The sequence below is a fragment of the Corvus brachyrhynchos genome, unplaced genomic scaffold (assembly GCF_000691975.1).
Source record: "Corvus brachyrhynchos isolate BGI_N302 unplaced genomic scaffold, ASM69197v1 scaffold255, whole genome shotgun sequence".
In the NCBI taxonomy this organism is placed as follows: domain Eukaryota; kingdom Metazoa; phylum Chordata; class Aves; order Passeriformes; family Corvidae; genus Corvus; species Corvus brachyrhynchos.
The window spans coordinates 7,231,377-7,250,190 of record NW_008238358.1 but is presented as its reverse complement, the minus strand read 5'-3'; the positions used below and the strand labels follow the sequence as shown (position 1 = coordinate 7,250,190).

At 35.8% G+C, this 18,814-nt stretch overlaps 1 protein-coding gene across 6 annotated transcripts in view; it reads left to right on the top strand.

Moving 5' to 3' along the window:
* The window catches only part of UBR3 (ubiquitin protein ligase E3 component n-recognin 3 (putative)), a 95,776-nt gene that overhangs the window by 48,860 nt on the left and 28,102 nt on the right, over nt 1-18,814 (top strand). For 4 of the 6 annotated variants that reach the window (XR_001862386.1, XM_008634774.2, XM_017735617.1 and 1 more), the window contains 4 exons: nt 3,049-3,159; nt 4,820-5,032; nt 5,824-5,960; nt 11,502-11,587. Coding sequence is in view for 5 of the 6 variants with exons in the window: in XM_008634774.2 (XP_008632996.2) it covers nt 3,049-3,159; nt 4,820-5,032; nt 5,824-5,960; nt 11,502-11,587 (547 nt within the window). In the remaining variant the exon portion in view is untranslated. The remainder of the gene's footprint in view (nt 1-3,048; nt 3,160-4,819; nt 5,033-5,823; nt 5,961-11,501; nt 11,588-18,814) is intronic. The other 2 variants (XM_017735619.1, XM_017735618.1) reach the window with 1 other exon arrangement.

Genomic DNA, 18,814 nt, shown 5'->3' with positions numbered 1-18,814 from the left:
TCTTAATCAGGTAAAAGTATTTTGGCAGCACAGAGTAAGTGGAAAGAGTTGTTTTAATCTGTAACAGTTTCCTGAGCCACTACAGAGAAGGGGAATATGAGTGGATGGGAAGGAGAAACCAGTACAACGCACCCTCTTCTACTGAATCCTCTACTCTGTGCAACATCTGAAGTTCAATTTTACATTAATTGGTAGTAAATGTCTGCTTTGCAGTTCGGTTAGCTGTTCCAAACAGAGTTTTACATTACTTCACAAAGCCAAATTACAGCTTTTCACGTTTAATTTTGAGAGCCAATTCTTGTTGCTTAAGAGGACATGTTAAATTGTAGACCTTTGTGGAAGTACTGCCTTTGACTTCCCTTGCTAGTGCCTAAAAGAGCTATGTAAGATAATACACAACTGTTCTGAGAAATCATTCTTGGGGAGAATAATGCGGAACCTGTGACCCTAAATTAGCTTCTGTAGACTAGTCCTAGGTGAGATGCCAGCTTTTCAGCATCTCTAAGCAATGAGCCTTTAGAAGCTTAAATATTGGCTTTAAATTGGAAAAACTGGCAATTTTTATTCTAGCACAGTTGCTAGCTTTTTCATAATGACACCCGCAGATAACTAAAATTTGCCAACTGCAGCCAAGCTTGCTTATGTAGATTAATGTAGAGTAAAATTCATAATTGTTTTGATACAGTCTTAAAAATTGGTCAATCTTTTCAGAAAGCAACTTATTCAAAGGCAAATATCATGCATTTCCTTGCTAGAAAGTGAAACTCTTAAAGACCTAAGCAAAAAATTATTTTTTAACAAAGGATTTTTTAGCTAAGAAAGAATCTGAGGGCAAGCTTTTCTTCTTTTGACATCTGCTGAAGTGAAAAAAACCATTGAAGTAATGCTGAAGTGGAGCTTTACTTTTGCATGTTTGCATACTACAAGTGGAAGGAGTTCCAAGTAGAATGTTACCAAGAACTTGATCTTACTAAAGTGTGTGTTTCCCTTTCTGTGCAGTAACACTATCAGCAGATTAGTCTAACATACACTGTAATGCAATGAGCAAATGCATCCTGCTGTCAAAAATTCCAGTCCTGATTCAAACATTAGTCGAATTAGCTATATTTGCTTGCATGTTTTCAGGTCACTACTGTGCTAAAAAAAAGTCTCTGCATGAAAGAACTAATCCTTAAATTGCTTTTGACATAAAAATGGAAACATTGCTAGTATCTTGAGTGTCTTGTTCAGCTGAGCTAAGCAATAAGAAGTCCCTTTGTTTATCAACTGTATCCTCTCCAACAAGTGTCCGTCCTCTAATGGATTTCAGGAGGCAAGTGAATAATTTCACTTAGATGTAAACATTTTAAGTTATGAAATACGATCTAGCTTATTCTGCTAGAAGAAAAAAAAAACGACAAGAAGTGCCATTCAGAAGCTGCATGCTGCATAGAGGTTGGGCAAACCAGATCACTTCTCTCCGTAGAGATTCCTTTATGCACTTTTCTTGCCTGGAATTTGATGCTTTCTGTCAGGGAGTAGAGTTCTCGCCCATTAAAGGAAAAATCACTGGAAGTTATTATTTTTAATATGGAGAGGTATGACTAAGGATTAGGAGATAAAATTTCATACACTGCATTGATAGGACTATTTTCAGAATCACACAGTACTCTGTAACCAATAGTTTGATATAGGTGTGCTCCGTCCCAAGCCTATGGCTTGCTTCGGAATCTCCTTTATTTCTGAGCTCAAGAGTAAAAGAGTAAAGTCTTTCTGGCTAAGACTTTGGGGTTGTTTTGTTGTTTGGGGTTGTTTTTTCTTCTTTTTGCAACTGCTACTCAATAGCCTCATTAGATACCTGCAGTAAGTAATGATTTTCTGAATGAGCCATGGGTCCTGCAGGGCTTAGCCAGATATATCATACAACCTTTTTAATGCTGCAGTCTACTAAATCATGCAGGAACCAGCAGGAGAAAGTCTTTCTTATATTATGGTCTGAGAGGCTCACAGCACATTATGAAGGGCAGGTTGAGCCACGGTAAACAGGAACATGTCCCATAGATAAAATTTGTAATTTTGCTTTGATTTCCTGCTCATATGCAGGGGAAAAAAAAAAAGAAAAGAGATGCTAGGACACCCTTAGAAAATGCAAGTATTAGAGTTATTCATGGTACCCTGACTTTATATCATACCTTAAGACCATTTTAGGGTGAGTCTGCACTAAAAATTGTTTTCCAATTCTGGTAGCCATAAATCTTTCTCTGTTCTTTAAATGTACATTTCACTCTGTGTATGAAATCTTTGAGAAATGGAGATTTAATACTTAGACTGACTATAGTTAGATATTCTGCAAGAGAATTTTCTAGAATTCCTGGTAAGTGTGACAGAGGTGATTTTCTTCAGTTCATTAATTCCTGAATAAAAGATACCAGTGGGGTAACTTTCTTGGACTTGTAGGCTGTAAGTGCAGTCTTCAAATAAGGCCGATGTTTTCAAAACAAACATAGTATAAAACTGAGCTCACTAAACAAGTATTTGTTCTCTTTTCCAATTATGGTGAGTTATATATGATGCTGGTCAAAAACTCATTAAAACCCATAAGTGTTTACACTAAATTTTAATAACAGAGTGGGGTTTAATTATATAACTGTGGTATTGTTATTTTGGTTATCTACAAAACAGAATGAAATGTGTTGGAACAGTATATTGCCCTAGTAAATGAGATAACTTCTGCTCTTGGAACAGCTGTTGGAGTTAGATGCACCTTCATGCTGTAATACAAGAGGTTCCTTAAAGAAGTCGTTATCTTAAGTGACAAGAACTGCAGAAGTTTAATTTAACTATTTGGCTCTTTGTTGGAAAGAATGGCATAATGGCAGCCATGTCAGTTAGCATAAGTAAACACTTTATAAAATGGATTTTTTTATTTATTTCCTCAGGATATCTTTTAAATAGATAGCATGCAAATAAAAATCTGTGTATCTTGTAAATCTTGAAGTTTTGGCAAATAATTTTATAGCTTTATATATAATTGTTGGTTTTTTTCTTACTGTCTGTGCTTTGTTTTAGAGTTCCTGCCTACAAGCAGTGTCAATAGGCTGGGAAGGAGGTGTTTATGTACAAACTTGTGGTCACACTTTACACATAGATTGTCACAAATCTTACATGGAATCCTTACGAGTAAGTAAAACTGAAGATCATATTTGTTTATTTGGATCTGAACTGCTCTTACTGAAATCAATTAGATTTATGCTGTTCAAATCAGATCAATCACATGTTATGTATGAATGTACACAATGGTTTTATTATGTTTCAAGAACTTGATAACTTAATCTCTCATTATTAACAAAAGTACTTTGTTTTCAGTTATTCTGATATATCAGAAAAAATACTTTACAAAATTAACCAGCACAAAAAAATAAAGACTAAGTGATGACTTCTTGTTTTACATGAACTAGCATTTTGTTCAAGATTACTTTGCAGGATATATCTTCAGGTTTTTGGTTTGGTGGGTTTTTTGGTGGGTTTTTTTTTTGTGTGTGTGTGGGGGTTTGTAATTTTTGTTGATTTCTTCCCATTTTGAGAAAACCTGTGAGCAATTCCTTGTATTTTTAGTATCAGCATTGCTCATACTGTGAAACTTAACCTCTAAACAAACTAGGTGTGCAACCTTTCATGGATCCCATGATTAATTGTTCTTGTCCATATTAATTTAAATTTGCTTGCAGCAGTAATTGTGTCATCAAGATATTTGTAATTTTTGTTGATTTCTTCCCATTTTGAGAAAACCTGTGAGCAATTCCTTGTATTTTTAGTATCAGCATTGCTCATACTGTGAAACTTAACCTCTAAACAAACTAGGTGTGCAACCTTTCATGGATCCCATGATTAATTGTTCTTGTCCATATTAATTTAAATTTGCTTGCAGCAGTAATTGTGTCATCAAGATAAATATAAAATAATATAAAAAAATATAAAGTAATATAGCAGCAAAATCTGAACTTTCATGGTAGAATCTCACTTTACAGAATTTTGGAAAAGTAATGCTTTGCATCATTTAAATTCTGAAGTAATTTTTCTGGTGGATTCTCTATTAAACTTGAAATAAACTTTATTCCACGTAATTGTATTCTTGAAGATTTCTAGATTATTTAAGTGAACTTCTGATCCTAGCACATTTTACTGGTACCTAGATGAGCACATGATAGTGTTGACTATTTACTACCATTTTTAGAACCAAAATAGTTCATATAGACCTATGTTCATCTGGATAAAACATTTATTTTTACATAATACAGTCAGATACCAACATGGGAAACCATGGAGGCCATTCATAAAGCTGAAGCAAGGTTGCTTGCCAGTTAAGAGGAATACTGAGGACACGTCCTCATTTCCCAAACATGTACTTCTGTGTCCATTTTTTGATCCTTCATGTGATACAAGAAATAATCAGGGTTCTTCTCATGCTGCCCACCAATGGCTACGTGATTAGGTTTTTTCAGCTGTACTTGGAGTCTCAAACTTTATGGGAATTGTCAGAAAGAGACAACACGCATGAAATGTTGGAAATAGTGCATTGAAGTCTTTCTACTTTATAATGGGGATATTGTTGACAATGGAGAATACCTAAAAATCAGGAAAATTAATTGAGTTGGAGGATTATAAGACAGTCTCTAGTAGCTAAGACCTTTGTCAGTAAAAGGGGGAACTATTCTAATTATTCTTTCTTTACAGTTTTAGGTTTTAGACTCAGTTTTTTTAGCTATACAACTGAAATATCAAACTAAGAAAACTATAATAGTTTGCAAATTTCAGTTACATCTTCTTTATTTTCTTTTAGAATGACCAAGTCCTCCAGGGTTTTTCAGTGGACAAAGGAGAATTTACCTGTCCCCTGTGTAGGCAGTTTGCCAACAGTGTTCTTCCTTGTTATCCTGGAAACAACATGGAAAGAAGCGTTTGGCAAAGTCATAGTAACAAGTGTATGCAAGATCTTGTGCAAGAGGTGGAAGATCTTCAAGAACAGCTGGGAACTTTCCCAGTAAGCATCAGTGTAAGGCAGAAAGATCCTTGTTAATTTGCCTCTACCTTTCAGTTTTTACATTATATTGCATTTGTGATCTCTTAGAAACCTGGCAACCTGGAAAAGGTTGTTTTCTTCTGTTATGGAAGACAACATACTATAGTTTTCTTATCAAGAAATTTTAAATATTTAGAGATTTACTGCATTGCCTGCTAAGAATAAACAGTTGAAAGCTGTGACAAAATGTGATTGATACAATTTTTTATTGAGTACATTTTCAGTTTCTCCATAGTAATTTACATAGACCAAAGTCATGTAATATAAAATATATTTATAATTTCCATGCAATGAAAAAAACAACAATATTCTTGTAACTGGAAGCAAATTAAACAATGTCTGTTAAGAACTTCATATGATATGGACCATTTGTTTCACAAAACAAGCGGTTTGCAGATGTTACTATGTTTCCTGAGGTCCTCTGAATGGCAGAATAAATTCTATTAAATTTTATTACCTTCCAGTCTTGATGGAGATGCTTTGTGTCTTTGTGTACTTGTGCAGTGCAAATGTACTTGTGCAAGCAGTGAGATTCTTAAACTTAGGAGATGGACAAAACAGTAATGTTTTCACATTCAGAACAAATCAGAATAACTTTCCAAAATATTCTGACACTTCTGTGAGACAGAATACTGACTTTTAATGCATATTTTTTCATAACCTGCAAATGTGTTTTACAAATATGAAAGTGATATGCTTTACAATCAGCTACTGCATCTCTTCAGGTAAAATTAACTAATATTTTTTCGTGTCTTTGTTCATAGTCTGAAACCAACCTCAGTAAAGAAATGGAATCTGTAATGAAAGATATAAAAAGTACCACACAGAAGAAGTATACAGATTATAGTAAGACTCCTGGATCACCTGACAATGATTTCCTGTTCATGTATTCTGTAGCCAGGTGGGTATGGGGGTTTTTTTATATTTTTTCTTTTATATTTCTCACTAATGGTATTAGTCACTAGATAGCTTTCTTCTTTACAAAAAAAAGCATTAAAAAAATATTTCATCCTCTCCAAAAAGGACTATTTGAGTACTCAGTACATCAAAGTTACATTTTCTGATTTTCATGTACAGGCATTATGCGAGATGAAAAGATGTGCATCTCAGTTAATTTTTGTTATGTGCAGCAGTGGCACAGAACCTGGAGAACACTGTGTTGTATGCTTGTTTAGTTTTCTTCTTAATTCAAGGTTTTGCTTTGCATATAGCAAAATTTTATGTTGCATTTCTTTTTTTACTTTGCTTTCCCAAATTGTCAAATCTTCTCTATCTCTCTTCAGCAGAATGAGACCTTTTTCTATATTGCTGCCATATTGTTAGTCTTTAAATCACAAAGTGTTTTTAATCTCTGTGCCAGACATTAGTTCTATTTACTTAAATGAGAATCACAGAAGGAGCTTTTTTTTTACATCAGCAACCAGAAATTTCTCTTTGTGTAGTCTTTAGACTTCTGAAAAACTGTCAAAACCAGCAGCATTTTCTTTGTGGTATTTGACCACAGTTTTAGACCTGTTTTAGACCTGTTAGTGTCATATACAGTCTCCAAGAAAATCAGTCCCTCCTTCCATCTGTACCATTAATGTTAAGGTACTCTGAATAGTTAATGTATTCAGAGTTACTGTAATACAAGGTTTTCCCATAAGAAGTTGAAATACTCATTAAGCAAATAATTTTCTAAACTCTGACTTACTGAGGCCTGCAGGGAAGATGCTGACTGCAGAGAAACTGCAAGCAAAGAAGTGATGCCACTGAGTAGCATTTTTTTATTGCAGTTTCATAAACTCTGATTGTTGAGTGTCTTTAGTATATAAGCAGTGGAAATATTCAAGGCTTGGCTCGGCAGGACTCTGGGTAATCAAATCTAAGGTTCTGCTTTTCACAGAAGGTTAGACCATCTAATCTCCAGAATTCTTTTCCAACTTAGATTATTGTATAATTCTATTAAAAGAAATACTATCTGTATTCTTTCAGAGTATTTTAACTGATAAAGAAGAGCAATGAAATTTTATACATAGGAAGCTAAAGGATTATTCTATATTTTTAAGTGGTATATGCTATACGAGGATAAGTAATGTTAAGCTTTTTAGCAATTACATGTTTGATCAATACAATTTAATACCCTTCCAAAAATACAAAGGACTCAAAATTAATATTTCACATATAAAAGTATGATTACTTGTAACCATAACTTGACATGCGATTTAAGATACAAAAATGGTGTTAAAATAGATTTCTGGGTGCAATGTTATATAATTTTAAAAAGGCTAGCTAAACATATTTCAAATGTATCTATATATTACTTTTATATTTACACTCAGAGCCCAAGATTTGTTTTCATTCAAAGAGTTAAAAAATTCCTCAAACCAGAACAGCATTTCATTGCTGCTTGCACTGCTGGAGAGAGAAAGTGTGGTTGAGCACTAAGATTAGGATATGTCACTTGTACTCCTTGCAGCCTCTTCCTCTTATAATGGTTAGACTGGTGTCAGCAATTTCCTATTTTTCCATGACTGAAGAATTTCAGATGTTGGATCCAGCCTTCTGCATTGTCACTGTAACTCATAAGATCACTTAGGAGGGAGCCTGGCAGATCAGCTTCAAGGTGGTTAACGTCTCTTGCCTTTTAGTGCAGCAATTCAGATTTACATGCTTCTACTACTTGATGATTGCATCAGAACTATAGGTTAAAAAAAATAAACTTCTAAATAGACATTTTAATGTAACTTTACAGTTTGTATTTATGGAAGTATGTAAATCAGCTGGTAATCTTCCAAACGGAAAGAGTTTTCTTTGTATGATTTTATTATATATTTAATTTTAAGTAATCAAACAATGGACTATCCATAATTAAAATGACATACTGAAGTAATTTACATTCTGTAAGTTACTCCTGTCATTTGACCTGTTTCTTCCTTATTTCCATGCAGTTGTTTTTGAGGTAGTGATACCCTTGTGTTCCTTACCAACCAGTAACCTTTGAGCGCTTCTAGTTCCAGGTGTTCTGAAGCATTTAATTGTTTTTGGTCAGACCATCTACAGCTGTTACACAGTTTTTCCTGGTATTTAACCCCTGTTTAGATGAGCATTTGGATGCAATGATATTTTTATTAACTCCATATATTTGCATGTAAATGAAACACTCTTAAATCTTCCTAAAAGTCATGTTCCATTTTCAGTCAGAAAATGACATCATCTCCTGTCCTAAAACATGCTTATTTACAGCTGAATGCTGGCTTTGAAGTGGATTACTTAACTGCATGCTGGAATGAGAATGTTACTGGTGAAACAATACGTAGCCAGTTGCTTCAGGTTATTCTTTCTTCTTCAGGAAAAAAGGGACTTGCTTTTCTTCATTTTTGCTTACCCAGGCATATGTCACTGGTAGCAGAGAGAAGAAATTACAAAAGACTCTTTACCACCTAGTGGGAGGGCTAGCCGCTGTCTGTTCTCCTAGCGAGAGAGGCGTTCTGGGTCTTGGCATCCTGATCTGCATGCACAGCTGGAAGAGCAGCTCCTTGGCTACCTCCTGCTTTTCCAACACTCGTATCTTGTTAAATTTGTACCCTTTTGATATGCATTCCTCCTGGTCTTTGCTGACATTTATGAGATTAGTGTAGTGTGTCATTCCCAAATCATATGTGCCTAGCTTCAGTTTTAACAGTGCCACATTCATAGCACTGAAGACTGTCATTTGTGGTGATATCTTGGAGGACTGTTCCTGTATTGCATAGCAGTAGGTTTCATGCTTTTGTTGGCTGTGCAAACAAACCTTTTGGTTTTTCTGTCAGCTATGTCTGGAGGACATATAAGAGCCATGTGTTCTTTCCTTCTGAGTCTGTCTCTATCTGGGGTTTTTCCATTTATGTGTTGTGTTTGCAAATTGAAGTGAGAAAAATTATAGTGCTTATTAGTATGCTTCTTCTGTCTCAATAGGAAGAGCAAGTCCATCCAAATATATTCCCTTTCTGGAAAGGACATTGCATTTTTACTTCCCCCTACTCTGTCCTGGTATGAATTCTGAGAAATAGGAGATCACCCTTCTCACCCCCAATATGTTCCTTTAATAAAAACTCACAAGAAGGGATGAAGTAGGTCTGTTTCTAATCAGGAGTCTGGACAGCTGAGCAAAATCCATTTTCTCAGGGTTTTTTCTGTGAGTGAGGAAGATAAAGGCAGTGTTCTACAAATTTTTTTGCTCCAATGAATGACGCTAAGATTTCTAGATAGGAAAAAAAAAGACACTTGTATAGATTTTCTTTCTCATTCCCTTTCCTTCATGTTGAGGAGTCTGAGATAGCAAAGGATTCTTTCAGAGACCACTCTGTGTTCCACGCTTCTATCAGATGCTCCCAATTTTTCTTCACTACTTTTCTTCAGTAAAGGGCAAAGGGTACTCAGATCCTCAAGGCAGAAGGGACCTCAAATTAGGGAGGAGATACACTGGTCTCCTTCAGATTGAGGTCTGTACCTGATGTGGGATATTTTATGAAGGATAAGTGTTCATTTTCACAGAAGATGCTTTCTCTACTGTGCATTTTTATGCCAAGGTACAGGTATGTTTTGAAAGACACATATTGAAGAAAAGGGTTAATATTTACATTTCCAAGAAAGCTGAGCTATAAGGTGCTGCCTTTGGGGAGCTGAGGACCATGAAGAGGTGTGGGAGGTGAGAGTTGGTATCATATATGTGAACAAAGAATATGTTCACAGAAATAACTTTTCTTACATTCCTTATGGCAAAAATACTGTATGACACCTCACATGTACCAGCAAGAAGTATTCAGAATTGTCTCTGAGGTTTGTTTTGTGAAATGGCACATACGGCTTGGTGAAAGGCAAATTCAAAACTGTAGATCTAGAAAACTATTCTTAAATATTCAGGTAGTATTTTTGATTTAAATCTTAATTATCTGGGTTTTAATGGAAGACTGTCATTAATTTTGTTCTACAAATTAGTTATCAGAAGGTTTGTAGAAGTAAAATATACTGGTTTCCTTCATATTCCCATGATGAACTAGCACATGCTGATCTACAGTTGTTATTTTGTCCACTAATATGAAATCCCTGTCCCTGGTTCCTTGCTGGTAGATTTTCAGAAGTTCAGTGAGCGCTGCAAATCGCCTGAAGAGTGGAAAATTCCCCTGTCACACAGATGCCCTTATCAGCAGCAACCAGATGGAGCTCTGAGCAGGCACATTATCAGTGTTAAATTGCCTTTTCTGAGTAGAGAGGATTAAAGCATTCCTTCAGAAATGGATGGCATAAGCTGCAAACTTAGGGATAGGAATATTCAGAAATGTTTCTATTTTAAAAACATAGGAAAGTATCTGGACAAACACTGCATATCAAAGTGTATTATTCTTTCAAGTTGATGAAGCTGAAATTCTTAAAAATAATTTGTTTTGAATAAAAGTAATCCTGTAGTTTCTTCTTAAATGTATGGGGGGGAGGGGGAGGTGTGTTCTTAGCTTGGATACATTATGTGCCTAAAATTCTAGAACAGATTTTAGTATGGATTCAGTCACATTATATCGGACCTAAAATTGTGTCTTTTTTCATTAAAGGACAAAATATGTTTGGAATTAGATTTGCAGTTTGAATTGAATTAGGAAAACAACACTTCAGAATAATAGAATTATAGTCTTTATTTTAATTAAAAATGTATGTTGACTTACTAAAACAGGCTCTCAGAAAATATAACATAAATTGTTTGCTCCAAATCTTGAGAGTGAAAGATAATGCAGTACTTAAACATCCAATTCCAAAATTAAACAAAATTATCGCATTTGGCCTAAACAATTGATGCCTAAGTATCAGATTACAATAATACTAAGAAAGATAGCATCAGTGTGACATGCAGAGGTTTAGTGACACAACTCCTGTTTCATACTAATGAGCTGCAGTGAATAGCACTTCATTCAGAATTAACCTCCAAGGCTTTTATTAACTAACTTATCTATAAAGGGCAGTGCTTTAATTATAATTTAGACTGCATTCATATTTAGTTGGTGCCATATCCATTGCACTCTCTGGTTGTTTAAAGTGAAACAAAAGCCCTGAAAATAAAGAGAACACTTTTTAGATGTATGTGATTGACTGAAAGTTAGCCAATCTGTGTATTGCCTTTTCAGATTTGCGCAGAAATTCCCTTATTATTGAGCTGTGTGTGCATACAGAAGAAAGCATCAGAATTAACATTTTTTAAATTCTTCTTTCACAGCTCAATACAGTACTATGTTAATTTAGTACTTAAAATCATATATGGCAATATCTTGATAAAGTTTGTTTGGTTCTGAGGTGTATTTTGGCAGTATTTCACACTAAGGATTAGTTCACAGTATTCTTTTATTTAGTGTATGCTGGGAGTTTGTCATGACTCATTTGTGCCTGTAGAAGCTTGAATAATGTTCCGTTCAATACTGTTATGTTTTTCTTACAGAACAAACTTGGAACTTGAGCTGGTCCATCGAGGAGGAAATTTGTGTTCAGGAGGTGCAAGCACAGCTGGGAAAAGATCATGTTTAAGTAAGTTCCATGTTATTAAATGCAGTATAAATTATTAGAATATTGAATAAAGACGTCTGGTTCTTTCTGGTATTTTCTGAATTACATCAACTTTTTCCTTTTAAAGCCTTTTTATTTCTGCCCAGAGTCTTTGTTTTTTTTGTTTCTGTTAGAGAAATCTGAAAACTAATTTGCACAAATTCTTCATTATAGCTGTTCATGTCTTATGAATACAATTCTTTAGAAATCAATTGTCATACTATCCATGTAATATTTTTAATAAGTTTGCATTTTTATGAGTAACGCTAGAAGTGTTTATGGGTGAAGCAGGAAAGCTTTGTTTCACCCTGGTTGTTGCTAGCAATAAGAAAGCAGTTTGTTTTCTGAATGCTAATATAGCTCATGACTTGGTCTCAGAAATATGCAGCTATAATGTCCAGTGTCTTTAATTTGCCTAGTTCTTACACAGAGTTTTGCAAATTTTCTTCCATAGAAATTTTCAAATTTTTGTTGTTCTGAAACCTTTAATAATTGTCCAATAAAGCAACTTCTTGCTGCCAAGAGAGGTTTTTTTCTTTAAAAGAAAATATTTTAATCTTTTGCTGGAATATAAACAGTTACAAATGGACATTTTCTTTTGTCAGGAAAAATTGGAAATCCTGCCAGAATACTGCTACTACTACTGCTTATTTAAGTCAAGCTTATGTAGCAATAGCAGCAGATTCTGTAGGAAAAAAGAAAGCTTAGGCCCACCTCTGCCTTCTGGTACACAATTTGTGGGGGATGCTTTCCTCATCATTTGAGGTGACAAGTCCCCAAAGAAATCTCACCAAGTGCTATGCTGTCCATATTCCCTCTAGGACAAAAGCCTTTTGTTACTGCCAGGAAATGTAGTTCAACTAATTTCATTCATGTGTTGTTATTTTGAAAAGTGGTTTTAAACCATACTGCACATTGTCTTTCCCCACCACCATTACCCCCCTTTCTCAGCAGACCAAAGCACCTGAAAAGTGCATGTGTTAAAAGAACATCTCTAGATCACTGTGTGCAAATTGGAAGCATTTAGTAAACCAAGGTTCTGCAGATAATTTATACTTAGATTACAATGTATTTTTAATTGTGTGCTCACCTAGTAAGGTGGACACTTTCTCCCTGAATTTTAGTTTCTTACTAATGTGTTACTCATTTCACAGGCATGTATTTGGAAGGACATGATGAGCAGGTTAGGGTGGAGATTTCAGCTTAAAATAAAAAAATTTTTGAAAGTGAAAAAATTTACAATGATGTTACAGAAAATGATAGTGTATCCTTGTTTTCACATGGCTTTACTGGTCATAAAATTTCTTGACATTTTAGAGTTTAGAAGAATGTATGGAGGGAAGTGGCTGGTAATCTGCAAGGTCATATTTTTATCTCACTGATAGTTTTGCAAAATCAGGAGATCTCAGTTTTTATGTGATTTACTTTTTTAAGATAAAAGTGGAATGAAACACATTCATTAAAACACTGTGAAATGTTTGATGTCACATCAAATTTTTGTTACATGTACGTATTCAAAACGTAGCTAAATAGGTAAATGGATCTAAAAGATAATGGGCTTTCATCACCAATTGGTGATGGTGCTTCATCACCAATTAATGTCATTAAGTGCTGGAAGATTATGATTTTGCAGAGAGTGCTTGAACCACTGGATTGGTGGGCAGCTTCCTTTGTGTATGTCTGTGTAGCTTCACTGTTGCTGTTTGAACTACATCAGTTGATACAAAAGGAGAAACCACCTCAAAGTGGTTTTGTTTTCCTTTGGGGTTATTTGAAGAAAAATGAAAGAAAAAAATGCCAACAAGCTTAAGGCCTGGTAGCTGACACTAGGTGGTTTGTATAATACATTATTTAATTTTTTTCTTAATTCTTACCACACCATCCCTTCAACATCCTCTTGCATAAAGAAGGACTCTTACATACTTAGGACCTGACTTTGCAAGAAAGCATACCTTTTGCTGACAGTCTGTGAAAAGATTTGTCAGGAATTTTAATACATATTTCTCAAGCCTTGAAATGCATGGAAAATACTTTAATCACTGGAGATTGTAATTCTTTTTGGAGAATTACAAAATTGGAAATGATACATGGAGGATGTATTTCCACTGGAGAATTGTCTTATGCTGGATGGATACTTCAACTAGGCATGACAATTTTAAGTCCTGTTTAAATTCATATATCATCCTTACCTATTTTTCCAGCCTTTTTAGTACCTTGCCATTGACTCTGTATGTGTCAGGAAGTGAACCAGTTTTCCTGTTCATCAAAATAGATTACTGGAACAAACTAAACTTACTAAACTTACCAAAAGTTAGAGATCCTTTTCACACATAAGAAGTACAGAAGTTGTCTTGTCAAAGAGAAGCTTTAAGATTACATCAACTGTTGCTTTTAAAAATATGTGCTAGTTGACAAAATCTAAAATGTTCCTAAAATACATCTTTCTTGGTTGCAAATCCACTGTGAAACTGTGCATTAATTGTCTATATGCAAAGTAAGGAAAACTTTGTTTTCATAGAATCTCAGAGAGGCTTGGGTTGGAAGGGACCTTAAAGATTATCCCCTTTGTATTCAGAATTGTGTATGTATTTAGGGAGAAGAAATTTTTTTCCCCCATGATATGATTCGACTTGCACACAGGGGTTTAATCTGAAATTGCTAGAATAGTGACTTAAAAGCATATTGATGATTTTTTTAAACCTGATAACATATCTTGATTTTTTTTCCTGTTTCTACTTACAATACATTGCACTTTGTTTACAATAATATTTTTCTGTTCCTTTCTTAAACTGTTGTGTAATTTCAAGTGTGTTGTACTAGTGCTTTTTCCTTTAGCAGTTGCTAGAAGGATTATAGTCATATTTCTGATAAAAGGGTATGGACAGCATCTTACCGCCATGCACGTGGTTTTTTCCACACTTTTGGGTAGATTATTTACATCTAAGTCAGTCATATTGGTATTTTTAATATTTATCTTGCACTCCAGAACCATTCAAGGCCTTCCAGGTAAAGGCACTATGTATATGAATGTGTTGTTGCGTTACACAGCACAGAGAGGTGAATGTCATCTATTCATTGTTAAAATGTTTGCATGTTGTCTATGTTCTGTATTGGTACTTTGTGAAATTGTTAGCAAGCTAGTCATATTTAATCCTGCATTAAAATGGACTTGTTTTTTAATGCAAGGTAATGTGGTTTTCCTAGAACAGACCTGTACAGTATTTCCATTTATTATTATTATTATATTTAGGTTTGGAAAATAGGTTAAATATGACTAGTGGAAGCAGAGTTAGCTTTATATATATAGCAAGGTTTGTTTTCACTAAACCATTTGTCTTGGGGTGACTTTATGATGTGTATCCTGTATCACCTGCTCTATGCCCAGACATGAATCCTGTGCCTTTCTGTGCCCTTAAAACTGGGTCTGAGAGAAAGAAAAAGCCAGGCGAATATAACTGTGTGTTTCCTTCATTGCCCCTTCCATATCCCTGTGTTTAAATTATGAAAAATTGCAGTTCTGTAGATTCATGTTCTGAAGTATATTTTATCATCCTTCCATAGTCATTTATTTTTCCAAGAGTAATCCTGTTTTTGAAGTTTCATTTAAAATGTACCTTCAACTTCTTCATTGTCTTATCCAGTGAGGAAAGAATTTTTAAATTTTTAAAATTGTCTTGGTTTAAAAGACAGGTGTCTGCCAAGGAAGGCAGGAGTCTCCCTTGAAATGAAAAAAAAAAATGCAACCCCCTTCCCTCCGAATTATTATAATTTTGAAATTAAGGGGCTTTCAGGCAAAGATATGAGGAATAGGAATAACAGTTTTTTACTATTTTATATATATACGTGTATAACCAGTCAAACAAACAGCAATAACTATGGCAGTAACAGCAAACAGAGCCGCAAACCCAGTGCTACCCTCTCTCGGCTGTCAGGCCCTTTCCCCTCGGGTGCAGTTCCGCTCGCAGCCGGCAGGGGCGCTGGCGGCTCCCGGTGAGCAGGGCAGGTGCGATGGTTCCCCCGCGGCTGCAGGGGGCGCTCCGGAGCGAGCTCGGGGAGCACGCGGCACTGGGATCCCGGGAGGAGATGGAACAAAGGCTTCACAAACCCCTGGGCAGCCAACCCGGGTGGCAGACGAGATGTATCAAACTCCGGAGCTGCGGTGGGAACCCCTGGAGGTCTCGGTAGGCAGGATGTGCGAGGCTGCAGAGCACAGAAGGCTCTAAGCAACAGCGGGGGCAGGGCGGCCGCAGCACGGCTCCCAGGGGGGCAGGGAAGGCGGGCTTGGGAATCCTGGGGTTTCTCCAGTAGAAGGAAGGAAAGCAGCTGAAAAAGCAGAAGTCTTCAGTGCTGACGAATTCCTTCCAGCCTCTCTCTCCCTCCAAACTCTGAGAACTAGCAGCCCACAAGTCCAGGTGAAAGAGAGTGGCCAGATGGACCCCTACTCCTGTGGCCAGGTCTTTTGTTTTTCTTAAGCAGCCAGTAGTTTGTCCCCCTGGCAACATGTATGAGGAAAATTCTTTAAGAGAAAAAGAAAACTGAAGGAGAACTCATAAAACCCCAACAAAAATCCATACCCTATCTAGAACTTGAGTACTGTTCTGTTAAAGTCTTCCTTGCACAGTATTGAAACTGGTTTTGTTTTTAAACGTCATTCATGTCAGGTTTAGCAGAAGTAATCTAAAACATAACCTGGTTTTGCTTTTTCTGTGTGTGAGATACTGAGGGGTTTCTTTTGTGATTAAGCATACCACTCTGCAGTAGTCTTGTAACAACTGTGAAATCTGGTGATTAGATATTGTGGAAAACAAAATATGTTGTCCCAGGTGACCTGTTACAGCAGCAAACATCAGGGACGATGGTGGGAACAAATAGGTCAAGAACTGTTTTAGTGGATTGCACCATGAGGGCAGCTGCTCTTGGGAACTAAAATAAAGAATGATTAATGTAGCTCTTAGTATCAGTGACCAAGTCTGTGTGAGAAGAATGGTGAGAAGAAAATTTGGCTGCAAAATTGCCATTTTAAAGCTTAAAGTTTTGTATGCATGTGCAACCAAAAAATGCAAATAGGATCCTATTACTTATTAGTTAAAAATCAAGTCCTATTTGAAGGACTGAATTACAGTTTTAGAGTCTATGGCCTTGCAAATTCTCTTGGGTTTAGGGAAAATTATGATATATAACAACTGTACAGATCTTATTTCTCTGTTTGATAAAGTGTAATAGATTTGTGTAGCTCTTTGTTTTCATTGCTCCAGATTTGTAGAACAGGGTCAAAACACAGCATGAAGGCTGAATAATTATGATTTCTCTGTATGATTTTTATTTAAGGCCTTGTGCAACCTGGTGTAATGGAAGGGGGGGTCCCTGTCCATGGCAGGGGTCTGGGGGGTTGGGACTAGATGATCTTTAAAGACCATTCCAACCCTAAACATTCTCTGATTCTGTGACCTCTCTTTAGCTTGTGTAGATGTGTTTTTCTTTGCTATTCATACTCTGGTAATCTTGCAGTAGTTGATGGACAGTTCCACAAAATTTAGAAGTTACCTATAAATGAATGTATTATCTTCCTTTTTTAACTTTTAAATAGTAATTTTCCTTCTTTCTGTCTGTCTTTTTTTGTTTGGTTGGTTTTTTTTTTCCTTCTTCCCCTTTGTGAGAAGGATAAGATTAGGGTTTTGGGGAACGACTAAATATTTTATCCTCTTGTCCTCTGGCTTCAGCATCTCTTTAAATGAGCTCCTTATCCTTATGCTTCCCACGAATAGCAGTCTGGCATTGCAGCATCAGCTGCAATAATTGGAAGGAACATTATTTACAACTGGACATCAAAAAATTACTTAAGAGTTACTTAAACTCTTCTTAAATAGAATGTCCAGGACCTTTGTAACTTCTGCTATGGCTCTAAACATTGAGAAACAGTATTGCTCCACAGGAGTTGTTTTTGTTAGTTGGTTGGTTGGTTTGTTTTGGTTTTCTTTTTCTCATTCATTTGAAGCCTTTATCTTCATTATGATGTTGGCTTAATCAGTGCTTTTAGGGTTTTTGTGAGCATAGAAACTCATTGTTTCTCTTCATGATCCTTCTGTGTCAAATTTTTCAACCATGTTGAAGGTAATGGCTGTCTCCATTTTACCAGTACGGACAGTGACACTTGGAGCCACTTAGTATTGGTCATTCCTGTAAGGAGAAAACCCTAATTCTTTTATGATTTGAAAGATTGAGTTGCAGCTGTCTCTTTCCTGTAATTGTTAATGTGGATATGGTTGCAAAGAGTCCTATGGAGCTCTCTGTAGCCACTGATTGATTGGGCTTTTTGGTGTTGCAGGATTTGGGTTTGGATTTGTTTGCTTGGTTTGGAGTTTTTTTCAGTTAGGAGCTGTCAGTCTGCAGTTCCTTGATGCCCATTCATGCTAACTTGGAAAAAGCAGTTTTTCTCAACAGCAGGTGATCCTAAGTATTTTCTAAAACACTTGTTATGCCACTAATATCTAGTGTGGAAGAAGCAAAGATAGGTACTTTTAAAATTCTTTTGCTAAAGTTGATTTCATACACTGGTGTGTTTGGTGTTGAGGATAATTAGCTGCTTCATCAGCAATTAAGACTTAGTAAAGATGTAAGAGATTTTGTAAAGACTATCCAGTCTTAATGCCTTAATAGGCTTTTCCTGACCTTCACATTTATTTTACTGATTCAAGTCTACTGGATCAGTGATGAATGGGAAGATGTTGTCAGCAGGTCTTTGCAACTTCTGTTGCTAAGTGGACTGAGTAAATCTCTACGAGGAGAAAAAATATTTCTCAATATCCTTATTGACAGTCAAGTCCCATCTGGTTGTATCAAGTGGTTTTTGTTATAATCTACATTCTTCTTGATAGTCCCAGGAAACTTTGGGAGAAGCATTCCTGGTCTGATAGGATCTTCACAGTTGAGACAAGGATGTTTTCAATTCCACCTGCAGTGAACTGCTGGGTCACTGTGTGATGTTTTCACATTGTAAATATGAATACTAATGTAGGGAATTTAGGGAATGTGAAAAGAGAAATCTGGATCAAGACAGAAAATTCCATGACAGCAGTATATGTCCTAAAATAAAGAGAAACTGGGGTATAAACACATTATCTAGACTGTTGCAAGCAATACAAAGTCAGGTAATCCCTTAGTTTTCTTTGTTTTCATTATGACAGCACATTTCTATACATTGTGGAATTG